The sequence below is a fragment of the Caloenas nicobarica genome, chromosome 10 (genome assembly GCF_036013445.1).
Source record: "Caloenas nicobarica isolate bCalNic1 chromosome 10, bCalNic1.hap1, whole genome shotgun sequence".
NCBI lineage: Eukaryota > Metazoa > Chordata > Aves > Columbiformes > Columbidae > Caloenas > Caloenas nicobarica.
In genome coordinates this window covers 20,758,434-20,779,365 of record NC_088254.1, presented here as the reverse complement: position 1 = coordinate 20,779,365, position 20,932 = coordinate 20,758,434, and the positions used below count along the sequence as shown (strand labels likewise).

Here is a 20,932-nt window from a genome sequence, read left to right as displayed (position 1 = left end):
CCAAAGACCTGTAAAATTTAAAATTGCGGGAGTGCGGGGAGGGAAGCGGGGAGGAAGAGGAGGTCAGGGATGACAACTCTCCACTGCTCGAATATTCGCTTTGTTTTATTCAAACGCCAGAGGTGAAGTACAAACTGTAGTTAAACGGCATTTTGTTTCCTTAAAAAGTTCTTGGTTACATTAGTTCCAAACAACTTTCAAAACGAAGTTGTTGAAGGTTTCACCTAAAATGTTCTTAGCTTTTTTTTTTTAATCCATTTAAAAAAAAAATTTGAATTAAAGGATTCAGAATTAAAAGCAGTTATATGTTTTTCACTCTACAAAAACGAAAGTGAGGATGCAGTTACAGATAGTTCACCACAGATTCCCATGTTGAGGGGACTAAGCTCCTCCTAGAAATATCCTCAACTCCAAACGCAGCATTTTCTGAACCATTAGTGGGGCATTTAACCTGAACAAAACCCACCCTGAAATCCTAAGGGAAGTATCTGTTGAATCTGGCTACAAGTGCAGGTCACACTGCTTCGAGGTAAAAACACAAGTATTACATAAAATTTACATGACAAAATATTAACAACAAAAATAGGGTCCAATCCTTTCCTGTCCTAAAACATCCACTAGACTGAAAAGAATGATTAAACTTTTATTTAAATAGCTTGAATTTAAATTTTAGAAAAAAATGGGATCAGTAAAACTCAAGTCCACATATCACTGAAGGACAAAACAGAGGTGTAAGTGACAAGTTTAATTCCTGAAACAAATCAGAACCATACAGGTCCTTTAGTGTTTCTTTTACAAAGACTTTCCTAAAGGATTGAATTCATTTTGGTGTAGAACAGAAGGAGGGTTGTTTTGCGGTGAGACTAAAAAAAAATCAAAGACAAAACCACAAGATGCAAAACTAGCATTTGAGAATATAACTTAAAAAGCACTGTGTCATGTGAATGATCACTACTGATTACATCAAAAATATTATACATTTACTTCTTTCATCTCTTAACATTATAAGATAGGTTGGGCAAATACCTGGCACCAAAAAATTGATGCATGATAGTTCCGTTGAACAAAATGTACTATATTAGAACATTAATATTTAAAAATTTGTGTTGACTTCGCATCCAAATTCGATGGCTTACAGCTTCCTGGAAATCTTGTTTACCCTTCCAGAAAAAAGTCAGCGCATTACTGACTTCACCTTCTTCCACGGTATTCAAGGTGACTGAAACTTACTCCTAAGGGAGAGGTGAAGAATAGGATATTATTTGATATTGCATTCAAATTACTGTAACAAACTAGTGTCACATTTTAGCGAAATCTCCCAGCAGTGTCAAAGCGTGTTGCAGTTTTCCCCAAAAATTGCAGTTTTCCCAAAACCCCCTTGCAAAGGTTTCCTCCCCGCCATGTAACAAGTCACTCCAGCACCCATCGGGCTTGACCTGAACGTAAAACCCCCTGTGAGTCCTATCAGGAGCTATTAATAATAGTTTATTCACCCTCTACTAATGATTAATCTGGATTTCCCATTTGTAGAGTAACATTATTGTAAAATCTAACTATCGGCAGCGCCTGCATTGCTGGTTTAGTTTCTAGAAAGAGCAATCCAGGTTCTGCTCTATTTGCTATACATTTTAATTGAACAAGTGTAATATACAATTTGTTTTTGAACATTATGCCATCCCAGTCCACACAATGTCCATCCAATAAATCAACGTGGTGTTGCAATACAAGACACGATCTGATTTATATCTAATCAAGTTCCTCATCACGAGATAGATCCACTGAATCAGACTGAAGCCAGAGGCAATCGCAAGGAAATAACCAAGTGCGCCTTTATGCGGGCGAGCGTTGTGACAGTATTTAATGGTTTGCAGCATCTGCTTGCCGAGGCCAGCCTTCCTCCTCAACGCCAGAGTCATACTCTTCTTCAGATGAATCTTTAGTGGGAGCCCTATAATTAAAACGAACGGATCAGATCCTTTAGAAATGGAGGGAAAGAACAGAGACAGTTTCCATTGCTTCAGGTAAACATGTCACCTGCAAATGATCCAGCTGCTAAAACCACCTTCTGATCTGAAGATGGTTCTGTGCACATTGACACTACAACCAGTACACAAGTCTCAGTACTGAAAATCAAAGGGCTACCGAAGTCAGTTAAATCATTTGATTTAATCAGCAAATTTTAAATTTCCAGCAAACATGAATGCTGGTGCTCAACAAAATCACTTAAATTGACTACCGCTAAGAGCAATAACTTCCCTCTCCAGCCATCCTGTTTGAGACACAGGGTGTGTGGGGCCAAGCTTCAGCACAAAGATAATACAAAAAGTCACTGAAAAAAGTTGGCAGGGGCGGAAACCAAGCCAGAGCTCCTAAATTTCAGACCTGTGTTTTTAACCTGACCCATCCCCTCTGAACTCCATCCTTTGTTCAACAAAATTCAGATTTTTTTTTTTTTTAAACCAGATTTGTCCAGTGCTTTCAGTATCCAACCACATCATTACCATAACACACAATCTTTACAACATTAAATCGATTATTTTAACAAGAGTTCAGCAAATCGATGATGTGCCTTTGTGCCCCTCCACTGCTGCAAGAGCAACGGAGAAGAAAACTGCAGCACCCTGCAGCTTGCATTCAAAACCAAACCAAACAAAAATAAACCTACCTCAGTGGTAGAAAGTAGAAAGAGGAAAAGTTCTGTTTCAGAAATTTCAGTGCAGTCACAATTAAGCTTCAGATTTTTACTGTTAACTTATGAGGCTTATAATTTACTTCTGTTTCTACAGGTATATACACACACGAAAGGCTTAAAGTAACTTCATATGTTTATTTTTAAATTTGTATTTAAAAACTAAACAATACAAACCCAAAGACTCTAGGACAGAATAGGCACTAATTCAGCTGTGTACAGTATACAGAGAATCAGATCCTTTTTAGGTTGTGTGCATGGTTTTGGGTTTATACTCGTGTTCCTATAGCAATCATCAGAATCCCTGACATTACTCATCTGCTCTAATACTTCCACTATGATTTTACCTAATGTATCCTGGCTCTTTTTTGCCTTCTACAACATCTTTGTCAACTTCCACGCATACAATGTCAGAATTGGGCACTTCAAACATGGGCTCCAGCAACAGCTTTTCCTACAAGAAAATAAAAGGAGGGAAAAATTAATATTTCTGCATGTCCTCTTCTACATAACAATGTGATTAGCAAGTGATTTTCAGAGCTAGAGGGTTTTCTTGGAAAAAAAATCTGAAAACCCACATTTTTAAGAGATTAACTGTATCCATATAAGACCCAGAACTAATTGTCACGATTACGTCCATACACACACAAATGTAGGTAGCTTTATTTACTCATTATGAGACTTAATTTACTCACCATTATAGATCGAAGACCTCTTGCTCCAGTTTTTCTGTCCAGGGCCAGTCTGGCTATAGCCTTCAATGCATCTTCAGTTACATTTAACTCACACTACATAGAGAAAAATGATAAGTTTAGTTCATTATTTCATTTATAATACAGTGCACTGAGCACGAGACTCTGTTACTGAAAATAACAAACAGTAGTGATTTACTTGTTACAATCCAGACTGTTTAACATTTAAGGTACACACATAAAGCTTCAGCTACACTTTGCTTTTTATTAACATTACTAGTATTGATGATGTCCCTTTACCTACAACAGCTATAAGTACCTCTACAGTACGTGAAGTGGCTCTTGATGACTATTAGGCAAGGTCATGGATGTTTATTTGAAAGTTAACAAGAAAAGCAGCTCAGCTACTTCCAGATGACTTGTCCCACAAGGATGCTTCACCAATGTAAACCAGTCAGATTTAACGAGTCCGCCTACTTTTTTTCCAGAGTGAGGTGCACGTGCGATGGGAAGAAGTGATTTCCATTGATATTTTAGATCACTTTAACACTGTTTATAAACAAGAATAATGAAGAGTCACCAAATAAAAATTCAAACCTTATCCATGCTGAAGAGCGCCTGGTATTGAGGAACCACAGCATTTCGTGGCTCGGTGAGAATCCGTACAAGGGTTTTCTCATCGAGGCTGTGCAGAGGAACCACAACAGGCAAACGTCCCACAAACTCCGGGATCATGCCAAACTCGATGAGATCTCTGGCTTCCACGTGACGCAGCAAACGATCCTTTTCTTCGATATCTTCATGTGGATTAGACTCTCCGCTTATATTAGCAAGATCAGCTGCTGCTGCAGCCCTTCTGCCTTTTCCCATATTAGCAGGGGTCCCAAATCCCAGATACTGCAAAACGAACACCTTACGCTTACAGAACTATCGCAGTTAGGTTTTCTTTATGCAACTAAATCACACTCCACATGCACTAAAACATCTGGAGTGACTGATGACATCATTACATGTTAATTCAAGCTCAAGAAATTACTTGTAATTAAGTCAGTCCCCTTGCACACAATCGGTTTCTAATGACATTTAATTCCCTCAGTAAAGTATCAATACATCAGGCTAAGAGCACGTTTTTCTTAAAATAAAAATGGCTAGTAACACATCCCAATAAGTTTACAAATACCAGTGACGCTAAAAAGGGCTCTTTAGAAGCAAAGCAAATGCATGCAAGTACACTTACATGAAAAACTACATGAAATATTATGAACAGTAATCTGGATTTCAGTCACTCCTTTGTTGTTAGAAACAGGGTGCACATTTTGTCAGAAAGCTGCAGCCAGAAGAACTGTGTTGCCAGACATTTATTTATGAAACAGTGAACTGCATGACTAGGTATTTTAAGATGGTTAAAGCTCTTAGCAACATTTGCTCAAACTCTGAGGTTCAACAGTAAAAGCTTTTTTCTATTGATATCTGAAGGTTTTCTCAGTTTCATACCTGATACACTCCAACTGAAATAGATCCTATTACAACTACTAGAACTGTTTCTCATATTCTGTTTTTAAAAAGCACAGAACATGATAACAGTGTAAAAAGTTCACCACTGAAGTATGGACAGCAAGTCCTCTACCAAGAGCTTTCAACTTTTTCCCCCTATTTTTTTTCCTATGCATATGCTAAAAATTACTGTGCAGAAGCAGAGACCACTGCAAGCTACTAACAACAGGTTTGTTCTTTGCTGCCTTTCTTAGACTTGACCTCAAGCTCCCAGATAACAGATGGAAAACCACTGCTCTACAAACAAACTTAGTGGGCTTACAAATATACCGAGACCTTTAGGAGTCAGTACAGTGAACGGTAATTAAGATAATGACTTTTCAGTTCAAATACAGCCTGATGCACTCACTTTTTCATTTTTTCTCCTGCTGATAATTCTGTCAAGACCATTGAAAGCACCAGAAGCTACAAAGAGGATGTTCGTTGTGTCAACCTGCACCGTTTCTCCACGAAGTTTACGAGAATTTTTTTCTGGAACATTTACTATTGTGCCTTCTAGTAATTTTAACAAGCCCTAAGGAGGAAAGAAGAAACCAGCAAGGTAAAATTCCACTATATAGCATCATATAATGTGGAACACCATACTCTGCATACTTACACAGATGCACTTACATTTTTTGCTCCCTTATGCCTTTATAATAAGTGTCCAAATAAATCAGTTTTCCATGAAAGATAATCCCACTCAAGGACAGACAAAAATCATACACAAGCCACACTTAGTAATGAGCCACTTTAAAAGTTTTGTCAAAATAGAAAATGTTATCTATTTTTGCCTACGTTATGCAACTTGTTATCTGAATGCTGCAAAGACATTTTTCAATTAAAATGTTTCTATGAAGCAGTCTTGAGTTGCTTTTGAGTTTCTTCTTTTTGGAATGAAGACAGATGCAGGTTTCAAAGGTTAATAATTAAGGAAGTGAAGAACTATGACCCTCTATACTCCTGTGCTATTTGCCATATGACAGGATGATATGTAGACTTCATAGGCCGTTTGCTTATGAAATAAAATTACTCCACAGAAGTACCTACTTGTTGAACACCTTCTCCTCCGACATCCCGTAACTGATGAATACCGGGAACGCTGCCGATCTTATCTACTTCATCCAGAAAAACAATTCCTGCGGTTACAGAAAATGGACTGAAAGAAAACTCCACTTTTCAAGAGAAGCAAGAACTTACACACACGAGAGAAAAATTTAAGAGCGCAGCAGCCTGTTCTACTTCCATACTCTAGATTACAAAAATGTGCGTAATCCTGTCCATCTATGGACAAGAACAAAAACTACAGGATACGCTTAGACTCTCTTCGGGTTTAATATTTCTGATTTAAAGTGTTAAAATTCAGGTACACGCAACAGGAATACAAATTAAAGAGATACTGGTGGTCTCACAGTTTAGAGCACTTAGGCAAGATTTTAACACAGTCTATGAATGAATTCAAGAAACATATTGTAAAAGTTTACCTTGCTGAGCTTTTTCTACGTTGTAGTTGGCATCTTGCAGCAGTTTCGCAATGACAGATTCAATGTCTTCACCAACGTAGCCAGCTTGAGTCAGGGTGGTACAATCACAGATAGCGAAAGGTACATCCAGGCATTTTGCTAGAGTCTGAGCCAGCAATGTTTTACCTGATCAAATAAAACCTGTATGTTATAACCACCATGTATTTCTCTAAAACATGCAAACCCAAGTATTTACCATAGTGTCATCATCACCGTTATTAGACATTTTGAATGCCAGTGTGTTCATATATTCATTTAAGAATATTTTCCAGACCAGTTAGTTTTCATAAAGGGTGTTTTCTACCTTGGCAAGCTGTATTTCTGAATTTGACTAATAGTACACATTTGAGGCAGCTTGAAATGAATAAATAATCACAAATAAAATGCCACACAATATAAAAACCAGAATACATGTATTCGCGTAGATTAAAGATTAAATAAATCAGTAGTCCTTTGCAGCTACTCTGGCAGTGCAAAGTCCAATTGCTCCTGCTCAGGAGTTGGGGAGAAACTGTATTAAAATATTATTTAGTGAACATTCCCCCAAAATGGTGTGCAAAACGCTACCACTTCAGCACAAACTCTCCTACTTCTTATGAACATAAAAATATAATTTCTCTTTTAACCCTCCTGCAACTGATCTGTCCCAGAGGTGAAACAACACTTTCTAACTGCAGCATTTGTGTTTGCCATCTAAAGCAGAGAATCTTCAAATGCATTTTATTTCAGCTTAGTGAAAGTTGCATCTTTTCAGCAGCCAGAAAATATAAGAATTAAAAAAAAAAAAAGCAAACCACATGAATAGACCTCCCTTCCTTTTCAAGACCATTTAGCTCAGGCTGTTACTATGGCATGAAAGCACAAAAATCCTAGTCTGGAATTCACAGTTTAGCTTTTTATAAAGCAAATTGGAATAATCACAAAAGAGGGGAAAAAAAAAAAAATCACTCACTAACAATCAATTCCAATAAAAATCTGACACCTACAAAACCATGCAGCCGTATACCTGATCCAGTTGGTCCAAGCAGCAAAATATTACTTTTTTCAAGTTTTATGTCATCATTGGGTGAATCTAGTACTTCTCCGCCCCGTTTTTCCTGAGGTATCTGCTGGTTCATTTGTTGCTGCATCGATGCCCCTAAAGCGTTACCGTGTGGGCTGATTCCAGCAATCTGCAGTAGTTCTGAAGAGAACAATCACAGGACTGTTTGAGCACACTTACCTTAAATATGCAATAAAAAGCATGGTTCTTCTCTTTTGCTCTGCAAACCTATAGCTCTACCTGTACAGAAGTTTACAGATAGGACTGCAACAGAAATACTGCACAATTATTACAAAAATATGAGTTCCAATTGTATTTTTGCACAAGCATACAATTGCATATATGAAAATAATTCCCAGTGGTACTGTGGATTATCTAAAAATATTCCTCTACATCAAAAACAAGATAAATTTTCAGTTCTTATAAATCAACTCATTTTAACTGTAATTTTTTTTAACACATGAGAAAAAATAAACCCAAACTGTTGAACTCTATGATGAAAAAGTACAAGAACTGATGAATTATAACAAGTACCAAAGCAACGCGCAGGTCTGCTCTCAAGACTTAACGACTTGTCTTAGTTCTGTTGTTACAAGTTTTGTCTCTACATGTGGATATGGAAACTAGGCTGGATTTTCTTTTTTCAGAGCACCGGTTTTAATTGGCTTGTAGGGCAGGTTTTGAAGGTTCGAAGAAGTATAACTGGGACCACAAATTGATCTACACTAGACTAAGAAGAAGTTCAATAGCCAGAGAGGGTTCAGTGGACTGAAAATAAACCTGACATCACTCAGACCAAAAAAACCAAAAAAAAATAGCATTCTGAGGTTCAAGGTGACAGTGCCTTTTAAGAGTACAAATACCCTGCAGAAAACAGTTGCATAACTTTATTATCTACCTCACATCATATTCTGTATGGCATTACTAATATAATCACATCTCAGGTCTAAGTAAAAAATATTCAATTTCACTTGGCCTACTGAGAAAAATAATTATTTGTCCTTAGAATTAAACCAACTTCATAAAAGGTATTTTTACTATTTATCTGCTTTCCACCTAGAGCTAGATAAACAGTCAAATCCTAATCACCTTGGTTAAAAACACACTCAATGCCATCAATTAAATTTACTTGCAGAAGAAAAGCAATCAGCGTTTCGAACTAGTGGTCACTAAAGACTATTCTACATTAACATCGAAAGAATAGATATTCCAGAGGAGGACATGAGGAGAGAGTTCACTTACTTGTAAATCTGTACTCATCCTCCCGTCTTCTGATTTCTAATTCTAAGAGAGAGGATGAAAACAGTAATAAAAAATAAGTTTATAAAAGCTTAGAAATTCTCCACCTCTTGCCCTCTTCTGAATACATCTCATCACTGTGTGTGAATGTATTTCTGACAAGAAATCCCCCCAAGAATTAGTCTTTATTGCTGTCAAAATTAATCCAAAACCCAACGTGCATGCTTTTAAAATGACAGCAAGCTTTCTTCTACTTAAAACAGTAACAATCTATTACCTCTGTATAAGATTTTAATTTTAAAACTACTTACAGAAGGGGGAAAAAATGCTATAATTTTGTTTTGAAAAGTCTTCCTTAAACTCTCACATTTATGTCTGAGTGTTAGAATGTAATATGTCACATATTTCAAAGTACTATCCATTAGGAACATTCACTGCCAGTCCCTCTGGATGTGCAGCATCAATTTATCTTTCTGGGGAGGGTCAGGAACTTCCCTGTGCCAGGGACACAACAGCTCTCCTGCCACTACCAGAACAGGCCTACTAATGTCTCCCCCTCAGTTAAAATGCTTCTTTTAAAATAAATTAAAAAACAAAACAAAGAAGCTTTCTGTTTCCTTAGCGTACTATTTATTGCAAGATAGAACAAAACACCTTAAAAAAAAAATCAAGGCTTGAATCAGAGACAGTAACTTAATCCTACTTCTAAAAATAAATTAGATCAACATAGCTACACACTTACTCAGGAGCAAAAGTACTGCCAAGAGTAACTCCATCTACACTTGCTAGACATGGAACAATATGGATGGTGACCAGCAGATGCTGCCAACCACAGCAAGCAGGGTTAGAAAGGCAGCTATTAGTCAAATGCACTCTGCAAAATATTGTCTTCATCACCTGCATTGTTGCTTGCAGATTAAGCAACAGATTTACTGTTAAGCAGTATGCGAGATTAGAAAGAAAAATTTCAGAGGCTCATTTTATAAAGGAAAATACCTAATAATATGTCAATAAAAATGCTAAACATTTAATACAGTAGGCAATACCCATAAACCTTCTGGATTACTATCTAAATAAAACACAGAAGTTCACATGCAGTGAAAATTAAATTTAATAGAAATTCTTTTAGATCATTTCAATTCTAGAAAATCTAGTGTCAAGGCAAAACCTCTCAGGTTTCTTGAATTAGGGGCCTGAAATGTTAAGTTTTATTTGACCAGAAAAAATACTAAACATCACACAAACCTCTTGGTGTCAAAGAAGTCTGCTTTTCCACTTCTGCTTGCTGCCTCAGGTTGGCTGGAATATTATTGTAGATCCTCTTGTAATGATTGTACACAGCAACTGAAAGCACCTTCTTGGCAAAACACTGACCAACAACGTATTTGTCGAGGTAGTTATAAATCTGAAAAAATAACTCAATCTTAGTAACACTGCTAAATCACCTTGCAGCAGAAAAACCACTACATTGTGCCAAAGATGGACTTCGGTCTAAACCCACCATTACAGAACTGAAAAACAGAAACCCAACATCTAAAATACAAAATATATTCGATAAGTTTACTTAAAACCATGGTGCTTACACAATCATATTGTGTCCATTAGTTCTCCCCTACTAATATTTAAACCCCTTGTCATTTTCACCCAAATTTGTAAGAAGAAATCTCAAGAATATTTAATTTCTTAAACGAGGCCTATCCAGGAGCCACGTGCAGCTTCAGAAACTATTACAGTCCAGTAGGAGCTGAGAAACACAATAAGCTCCCTCACTATTCAGAAGGGGGAAACCAAGCTACTTAAGATGGGTCAGGGCCACAAGTGCATCAGCCACAGGTCTTGCCCAACAAAAGGTTCTGCAGCTACAGAAGGCAACTGCTGATATTAGGGTACAGAACTTGAGGCCACAGAAGCAAATAAAAAGATACTATGGTTGATGACGGTTGACATTAACCTCAGGGTCACAAGGGAAAAAATTAAAGGTACTGGACTTCATCACAAGACAAGGCCAGAGGAAAACAAGCCCAACTACTTTTATTGGATCTATTTGTTCCCTTTATTAGTGCTCTGCTGTCAAAGGTTTAATCTTGAACTAATCGTCTTTCTTTGTTGCTCTGTCACAGGGGGCAGTTACGCACCTGATGCAGATTAAGAAGTAAAGCATTTCACTGTGCTGTAAACGCAAGGGAACACTGGGCTGAAATGAAGAGCCATACCTTTTTCGGTGGAGGCGGCGGCTTCTGCTGGAATGCCAGTTTCACAGCTTCTGCTGCTGACTCGGGCTCTTTAATGATGCTCTTTTTTGTGTCTGCCTCTGACAGCACAACAAAAAAATGGTGACACTTCTCACACTTCACAAAACGGGTGGAAGCTGCAGAAAAAGCAAAACAAAACAGTAAGACGAATTGCTCAAACAGCATTAATTCAACTGCCTGAGTTCACCATACCCAGGACAAGCAGCTGTGAGACAGCACAGCCACCTCTGTGCATACACAACACTTCCCCTTCTTGCACCTTAGAAGCTTTAAAAGCAATTATTTGCCTATGAAATTTGACATAGAAGAAACATAATTTGCCCAAAAAGTCACAACACAGGGCAGCAACCAAACAAGTGACTAAAAAGCAAAAATCTATTTAGTACTTATTCAGCAGCACTACACTCGCAAGAGGAAACTGCATCTCAGAGCAATGCAAAATTAATGAGGTCTTCTCATTATGCAGGAATGGTTCGTAACCAGCAAATTAGCAGGAAAAAAAAAATTGTGGTTAGCGACAGACAGCTGTGATGGCTCCTGCTCTCCATGTCCCACAGGCTGTGAACACCATGGAGCGAGGTGGTCACCTCGGCCGAGGACACAGAGCACAGCGGTGTCACACTAAGGGCTCATCCCAACCACAGGCAGCCGTGGTGTGATCAGGACTTTGATGTTTTGCCAGATCTTTTGCTTATTTATTTGTACTGCCAAGAGCAGATAAATTTCTTTCAAATTCCAAAAGCTAAACCCTCCTGCTGCTGACTTGGTGAACTCTGCCTCAAGAAATCATGTTATCTGCAAAGATTGGTTTCAAACGCCTGCAAACTAGAACTTGCGCTACTTCCCCCCCCCGCCTTTGGAAAAGCAAAGTTGAAATAATAGCAAATAAACAATAGAGAAGAATAAATTTATAATTCAAAATAAATCTTTTCTGACCACATCAACATGCAAATCATGTGCAACAGGACTGGTTTCAAGTAAATATATTAGTAAATGTATTAAAAGTAAATGAAGCAAAACAACCACATGAAAAACTCCAATGTCAAAACTTCTGCAATCATAAAAAGTTTTTTAGAAAATGGCTTGAACACTGTAGTACCAGCTGATTTTAATAACAGCCTCTAGCAATAAACAAGCTGCTTATTTATAACTTGTTGCTGCCTCCCATATAGCTGGCATCAGCAAAAGAGGAGTGGGTGGCTTTTCTTAATATTAAACACAACTTACCACTGGGTAAGTAAGACCAGCAGATTATTTTAACAATGTAGCACATAATAGTGTGACCATCACAGCTTTATTAACTCTACTCTAAGGAAAATTTGTATTAAAAGCTGGAAAGTTCTCCTGACAACATTTCAAGTTACTGGCTGATGGGAATGCAAAGGAGAACCACTTGCATGCACTTCTCTTATTTAGCAACAATATTTTAAGGAAAGAACACCCAAAACCTTCTCCCAATGCTCACCCAAAACACCTTTGATATTCTTAATGACCACAGTGTCATAAGGCTGTTTTATTTCCTTGTGCAATGCTAATAGTGAGAGTTATTAGGATGGAGTAGCCAGGAGAATACTTGCCCCCTTTATAGGTCCATAGGAATGGTTAGGAAAAAAAAAAAAAAAAAAAAAAGAGCAAGCTATAAGAACAGTATTGTGCATCTTTAAAACACCATTCACTGAAAAAAATACAGTGTAGAGTACACTTTTATCAATTACTCCAACCAGCACAGAAGAAGGTTATTAATAGATCTTCCTAATTTTCAGCAAGACAAATAGGGTCTGTGGTTAGAAAAACTTTGATGTATGGGGTGCCTTGGGGAGGAGACTCAACTATCAAAACACAGCTGTGAAACCAGCCAGTTTCTATCATCCACACAGCAAGCTGGAAAAAAACTCAGTATGAGTATTAACAGAACAAAACCACTGGAGAAGTTGGCTCCAAAATGCAAGGAAACCAAGTTTAAGTACTGCTATCTCCCTGACACTGAGCATTCAAAATTGCAAACAACATTGCTATTCTTAAATACTGGCATGTCTTCATGTGTTTTTTTAGCAGATAACAGCACAGCAAAGAGCCTTCATGTCAAATTACCTCACTGTCATTAAGAGGTCTGCAAATACTTACAGTGTGGTAAAATGCAAGTCAAGTGTTGGTTTCGATGCAGGCGACATTAGCACAGAGGCTGCGTTTGCAAAGAGACTTTTCAAAGTCTGCACGAGCTGACCTTGCCAAAGAGAAACGCCGGGTTTTTACAATACATGCAGGAAGCCAAAACAATTGGAGGATTAACCTTAAAAACACTTGTAGGGCTGCCATAATGGGCTACTATTCAGCTGCTATAAGGTGTAAAGTCACCGGGAAAAAGAGCAGTGAAGCTCCTTGCTCGGGAGGATGGAACTAACCCCACGGCATCAGGTGGAGACAGTAAAACAGCACCTGGTTATGGATCTTATCTCAACCAGCTTTCGAGCTATTGGATTTCAAGCCACATCTTATTTCACTGATGACAAAACTCTCCTTGCAGAGTCTCACAGCCCAAAAAATACAGGAGCTGCTGAGAAAGTGTGGCAGACCAAAATTCCTTTTGGTTTGTGTCATATTTTTCCTTAATTGTTAATTACTGGAAAACCATCGCCAAGCAAACCCTCATGCAAGATTTGTGGTTGCAAAGCGAAGCCCCATTAAAACACTCTGCTGAAAAACCAGCCTGCCACACTGCCACTCAACAGCAATTAATTTACTAATAAGTGTGACTTTTATTCAGTATTTTGTTTCCCTACATGTTTCAAAATGACTGAAAAATATTCAAAAACTGAAACAAATGCTAAGCGCATATTTTTCTTTGGCTTTAGATATTTACCTAAGGCTCTGCATTTCTGTAATTCAAAGCAGAACTGAGCAAATTCATCATTTTCCCCTAACTAAGCAACATCACAGGCTTAGTTGAAACATCAAGTTACAGCATGTTTAACATGAACAGCAAACCCAGATTTTTAAAATTATTATTAGTTTTTGTTCTCTTTTTAAAAACCATTTTAAAGATAATTAGAACTTAGCTCTTCTGTTTTCCAGCTGCTTTATATTCTACAATTTGTTCAGGAAGCAGCATGCTCAAATTAACAGACTAAACCAAAAAGACACGGGTCCAGAGAAAACCTGACCATGACTCCTAGAAATTAGGGCAATTACAATCTTTGGTTTCATTTTTTTCAAGTTAACAATTAATAGAAAACTGATGACTGCTTTCTCAGGATAAACAAAAAACCCCACCTGCTCTACTCTGTTGTTTGGTGTCACTGTGCTTAGTTTGAACTAGTAACAAATTTCATTTATAGGCTGTAAAACCCTAAATCCTCAGAGCAGAACATGCAAGGATGGGAAAAGCAGATATATTCAATTACTCACAAGCAGACTTCCTCGTATTTTCCTTTCATGCTTCTGACAAATCTGACAGCTGCGCCACTGTTTTTAGAAGCAAAAAGTGATTTTCCAGTCCCAAGCTCTTTACAGCACCTGCACAATTCTGACATTGTGATTCAAGTGTGGTATCACGACTTGTGAAGTTGAGATTGCCTACACCACACATTTTCTCCCATAATTTAAGAAGCTCTCTTCCTAAGAATTACAAATGGTTAAAGATTCCTAGCCACACCAACAATACACTAAATCACATCTCTGCTTTGCAGGGATACACAGCGATTGTTCCAATTCGGGGCAATGCTTGAACGGTACCTCCACATAAAAACCACAAACTCCAGTTACAAGAGGAGCAAACACACCAGGGAAGTGAGAGAGTTTCAAAGTGTCTCTTGTCTGCTCATGAATCATCTGATAAGAAGGTAAATGAGGTTAAAAATCCTTCCACTGTTTTTGACCACATCTAGTCCAGGAAAGGCCACAATATTGAACACCACACAAGACTGGATTTCTAGTTCCATCAACTAGTGCCAGATTTTTCAGAAAACCTCATAGTCTATAGTTTCGAACAAAAAAAAAAATTATTTTTGGAAATAGTAGCTGAGGACAAATCCTTTCCTCTAACAAATAAATATATTGTTATTCTAGAATTGTCTTGTGATTCATTATGTTTAGCATTTTTATTAAATAGTATTTTATACAAGTAGCAGCTAATAGTAGCACATCCACTCATCATTTTCACCAGCTGTGATATTAACTGTTGAACAACTTTATGCTGCCCTTGTCTTAAGCTTCTCAGTGCACAAGTCTGATTATGACTTGATCCTTCCTCCTCCACCTCCACCAAACTGACAATTGGTATTTGCCTTCTGACAAGTATTTTCTAGGCTGGTCTCATTAGCACTGAAATAAGGAAAAATGTCTCCAAGTCTGACAGAACCTGAAGCACAACTGGCATTATTTTGGACTGTACTTCAACACAACATTGTTATTGCTGCTGAACACCTGGTACCTGATATATTTTGGATTTTGTATCTGGACTTTGCTGCCTTCTATTTGGAATATAGTATGGGCTTGACTTCACCACAGAAGACTGTGCCAGTAAGCCTTTTGTCACATACTAATTTCTCTGCTGAATAAGCACTTTTGTTATAGTACATGCAGGATTAAAGTTTTATTATTTAGTAAACAAAGGACAGACTTTACAAACATACATACATATGTGTATAGATATGGGGCAGAAATAAATATCCGTAGTTAAAAATTACATTATTTATGTGAGCAACCCTTTCCCTATATAAAATGTAATGAACAATTTTAAAACTGCATATTCACAGTCACAGTCCAAATGCCACTACCAAATTGTGGTCTGCCACACATCATAGGAAATTACACAAATGTATCCACAGAAACAATCCACGCTTACGTCATGGCCAAACTAAGCATAATAAGATTTTGTACACTGTATAATTGTTTGAAATTCTAGGCAGACAAACTTGGCTAGCAGGACTACGTTAGATCACAAATATAATTACATTTGTGGCTACATATAAAAGAAAATACTCAAACTTACACACAAAGGTCTCCACATGTGTGCACAAGTCCCCGCACTTCGGGCAGCGCAGCTGGTTCCCTCCTTTCCCAGAGCTTCCAGCGCTTGACTTCTTACCACCTCCCTCGCCAACAGACTTCTAAAAGAGATTTCCAATTAGCCCCAAACAATGGAGCTGCTACGGCATTTAGCAGCGTGCTTATGGAATCCAGTAATGTGAATATTGCAACAGCTGAATGACAAAATAACTATAGTCAGGATTTTTTTTAAGGCTTTGAAAACTTGAAGCGACACAATATAAACACTTTTGATTGCACACACGTCTGCATTTCCCAGGTTGGCCAATTTTGGAGGCCCATGGAAGAGGCATCTCATATCTCCATTAGAACTGCTTGACTGCCACTAGAACAACCACAACCTGAATTGCATGAAGAATGCTTAAACAGTATCTTTCAATGTAATTTAATTCTAACCGCAGAGAAGAAAACAAATCATACTTAGAGAGTAATTTGATTATCGCAAAACTGTGTTGATTCTAAGGGTTTCTGAAGCCACAGCTCTCCTCCTGTCCTTGACAGATGCTATTCTGGCAGATGGCTGTAGGGTAGGTTTGGCCTATAAAACAAGCATCTCAGAAACGGCTTGGAAATATTTTATTTTTTACTTCTAATGCAGAGAGTTCCCTGACAGAGACCTCCTCATCTTTCCCTGTGTTACTCTGTTTAGTGGTGTTCAAGGTTAACATTTTTAAATCTATATCCACTCTATGCCTTCATACTTTGATTAATAATAAAAGCTATTATATTTTAAGAAACAGCAAAGATCTCTCTTCCCTTTTCTAAAGGAATTCTCCATTTTTTCAAACCTTGCTTGCCCACTCAGTTCTCCTCACAACCCTTCTCAAGAAAAGACGACTACTAAAAATGTTTATGTTCTCTCTTTATTTTTTTAAAAAGTTTAATCTGGACCTTCAGAACACAGCTGTGTCACCAGGACAGTTTCTCAGATGTCACAACACACCACACAAAGGCAAAGTTAGTGCCTGTGAACTCTCAAAAATCTTATTTGCTGACTAAAGAGCAGATTTATTCTCAGCTAATCATTTATCTAAAGAAGCTGTTTATTAACTATAATTATAGAGAAAGGCTAGGACAAAATTAGATTACAATTTACTAACAAGAATAAAGCTAGTCTCACAAACTTGTCTTGCTTAATGCAACTACCAAATAAGCACTGAAAACAAACACATTTTAAAATGTACTCACTACTTGGGAGTAGCAGGCTATTGAAGGAGAATAGTTCCCGTTACTACTCTTTCCTGAGATTGTGAAACCTTTTGTGGATTTAATAACATTCTACAAAGTTTTCAAGTGTCTCTTCACGCTAGGCAAAAAGATTTATAAAACTGGAAAAGCATTATGGGATGTTCATAGGGTTTTTCTGCCAACAAATTCACAATCCAATTTATTTTTTCTTCACTGCCAGTTGTAGCAATTTGAAGGATGAGAAATGTCAAGAGTCAGCAAATATTTTGAGAAGATTCTGATTTTAACCAAGGAAAAAATCTTCTAAAAAACATTTAAGAAACATTTTATATAAACTATTGAAAAACCTAGTGCACAGAGATTACCTTGCTTCCATCTCCAGAACCATCCTTGCTTGTACCATCCTTTGATGCAAAATATGCTGGTGTTTCCGAAAAGTTTCTAAGAGGAATTCGTCTTAGGGAACATGTTTCAAAAGTCCCAAGTTTTCCTAAGACAGGGATGCGTGTACGACCACAAGTAATACCTAAAACCAAACAAAAACATGAAAATAAAAAAATAATTTCATTAACCATTCCACTTTGGGGAAAATTTTGGTGATGCTACAGCCAGATAACAGAGCTACCTCGTTAGCACCTGACCGCAACACACTGGTTGTTGCTATGTGCTGAATGCACACAACTTCTATATATTGTTTCATATTTTCATCCAACTCTTTAGGGACAAAACTAAAGAACCAAACCAATGTTTTCCATAAAGTAATATGTTCACAACATAACATCTATGCATATGATAAGTACCCAAACTCTGTATGTCAATTAAAAACACTCTAGTTCTAATCCTGATGCCACTAAACCCCAGAATTGATTTACATTAAATGGAATTTTAAAGTTGCAGCAACAGCACTCTGGACATCCCAAATTTCAGCTGTTTAAAATAAATTAGTTTCACCACCTTAGCATTCGTCTCATCAAAAGCTGCCTGGATTGTCCGAAAACAATGCAGAAGTAATTCCAGGCCCTCTAACTTCAGGCAATTCAGAGCCCCATTGTGTCACGAAACAGGAAAATTCCCAGTTATGAAACCGATCCTCAGAACCATAAAAACAATCAGCATCCAGGACTTATTGTGAAATAATTCAACCTTTGAAGAGAGAGACCTTTGAAGTATCTCCTTATTAGGCAAAAATGACCCAAGATGCGTCTCAGACTCACGGACTGCACGTCTGGATTTGGCTTTCACTTGTGAACTCTACTAAAAACTAGTTTCCAGGAATCTGAGGTAACACTTGACAAATAGGTTGTCCTGAGCAAAATTAAAAAGTAGGGTCATATTTGGCATATGATGACAGGCACAAGTAAATGCAGTTTGTTTTGTTGAAATAGCTTATTGCCAACATGAAAAAAACCCCCACTCATTGAGAAACTAAACAGCCTTCTCCTCCTTTTGCAAGTGGCAGGGTTACATTTCATGACAAGGGATGATGTGAATCAACAAATGTCATGCTTGTGATTTCAACATCTCTCACCACAGACAAGAGCCTGGAATCCATGTCCCATATCTCTCATTTAAAGTGGCAAATTTCTTACCCACTTTATTTTTTTTTTTTTTTCCCAAGGTGTTCAGATTAGCATGTTAAGAAATTATGGGAGGCTCCTTTACGCATTAACAACCTTTAATGGATACTTGAGGAAAGAAATACTGACTTTTGGGACAAGCTTTAAATATCTTGAAAGAATCTATTGCCCAAGGAAGTGACAAGGAGACTGTGACAAAAGAAATCTCCTCTCTGTCTGTCCCACATAGCACTTGATCAACGAGACTGATCCATACACTAAAACACTCAAGTTTGTAGCAACCAGCAAGAGCAAACAAGTACCTGGCAAAAGACATAATCTGTTACAACAACAAAAATGCACCAAAAGATCATTTTTTTAAGGAACTTTCATGGAAAGCCGATGCATTTATAATCTTCTTACTCTTGTGTTTTAGTCTCATTTGTTCTTTTACATATCCCTTTTATATCTGACAAAAAAGGAAATACAAATTTTGAAAAAGATAACACTAAAGTTAATTCAGGATGTTACTTGCTTTAAAGTGTATTGTTTCGGTGGGTTTACATGAGGCCAGACAGGCTGGAGTCGAAAGTGCCGGTTTAAACCTTTCGGCACAGGTGACGTCAGATGTAAACGCAAAGTCAACTGCAATGAGTTAACTCACCTCTTTAAGGCAATAAATCATCTCAGACTCGTCAGGCTATTTCTGGGGGCACAATCACTCAAAATCTTGCTGGAAATGCGGCAGTAGCAGAGACTGTCAGCACAATTTGGGGGTGGTCTACCTTTCGCTAAAAGCAGCAACTTGTACTGCAACTCTCGCTCCCCACAAGAACGTGATGAAAAGGACAAAAGTAGTAAAAAAAGTAACTGCCTCCCTCTGCTTCAACTTCCAGTAAGTAGTTTCCACAGCCTCGCCTTTTGAGCTGGTTGGAAATACTTTTTGCTAACTGAGCTCCAGCCTTTATGAGAAATATTTCAAGTCTAGGTTGCAAAAAAAGGCAGGATTTTAATGAGTCAGCTAATTAAGCTCATTTACTAGCACCGCAGGACAACTGCTGCTGAAAATCGCTCCCGTTTAAATAAACTCTATTCTTGCGTTACGTTTCCCAAAAGATACTCCGGCACGGGTTAATTTTTCAGAACTTCGCACCATGTAATACTGCCCTGACTCCTGACGTGCCACCGGCCATCCTCTCCCACCCCGCAGGGTGACACTAGCAAAAGATTAATAGAAAGAAAAAAAGGACAAAACCCAAAGGCAGGAGCAGCCACCCGAACCCCTATCGCAGCGCCGGGCCGCGGGCGGGCTCGGCTCCCGGCCCCGGGGAGCGGCGGCTCCCCCCTCACACCGCCCCGGCGGTCACCGGGACCCCCGGCTGGAGGGTCGCGGGGCGCTGACAGCCGTGCAGGGGCCGGAGGGAGCGGGGCTCCCCCTCAGGAAGGCGGAAGGGGCCGGCGCGCTCCGGCCCTATGAGGGCCCAACCCCACCGGGGAGCAGAGTCGGGCCGCGGCGCGGACGGCGGTTACCTCTCCGCGCGGAGGGCAGCGTGGAGCCCAGAAGGCGGGCGGCGCAGCTGTGGCAGGCGGACATGGTGCGGCCGCGGGCCCGGCCCGCTCCCCCCCCCGCCGCCGGACTAGGCCTCGCTGGCGGCGGAGCTGCGCGCCCCACCCGCGCCGTAAACACCCCCTCCCCCCCGGCGCCTCAGTGACGGCAGCGCGCTGCCGCCCGCCGTCACGGCGCACACGGCGCGGACTACAGCTCCCAGCGGGCATTGCGCGGGGGCGCCTCTTTTACCTCTCTCTCCGCTGCCGCGCGGCATCATGGGAAATGTAGTCCTAGGCCGAGTGAAGGCCGCGTACCCCGCCGCAATGCATCATGGGAAAGGTAGTCCGGGCAGCGGCCGCTCCGCAGGGGCTCCCTCAGGCTCCTCCCTACACAGGTACTTCAGGTGATTCCTGCCTTTTAATTCTGCTTCCCAAATGCCACATGAGAAAAACATTTCCGTGGGATCCCAGAAATAATCTTTCAGAAAGCCTTCTGTTAAAACGGCAGCCGAAAACTATAGGCAAAATGAAGCAGTTTTGGGGGAGACATGAAAGCGATGCTGTGCCTGACAGGGGGTCTTCAGGCAGGGAATAATATCCATAAATATATATGTTATTTAATCA

The 20,932-nt window shown here is 39.0% G+C and overlaps 1 protein-coding gene across 2 annotated transcripts; it reads right to left on the bottom strand.

The window, feature by feature from the left end:
- Positions 1-87: 87 nt before the first annotated feature.
- On the bottom strand, positions 88-20,427 carry CLPX (caseinolytic mitochondrial matrix peptidase chaperone subunit X). Of its 2 annotated transcripts, XM_065641398.1 has the most exons (14): positions 20,291-20,427; positions 17,570-17,730; positions 15,961-16,078; positions 10,932-11,086; positions 9,964-10,123; positions 8,722-8,763; positions 7,444-7,620; positions 6,399-6,563; positions 5,965-6,053; positions 5,285-5,449; positions 3,979-4,278; positions 3,385-3,477; positions 3,037-3,143; positions 88-1,948 (listed from the first exon to the last, which is right to left on the bottom strand). In XM_065641398.1, exons 1-14 carry the CDS (start codon positions 20,352-20,354, stop codon positions 1,858-1,860), a joined length of 1,887 nt encoding a protein of 628 aa, XP_065497470.1. In that variant the 5' UTR covers positions 20,355-20,427; the 3' UTR covers positions 88-1,857. The 2 variants fall into 2 exon arrangements, with proteins under 2 accessions (XP_065497470.1, XP_065497471.1); XM_065641399.1 differs by lacking the exon at positions 8,722-8,763.
- Between the last annotated feature and the right edge of the window lie 505 nt (positions 20,428-20,932).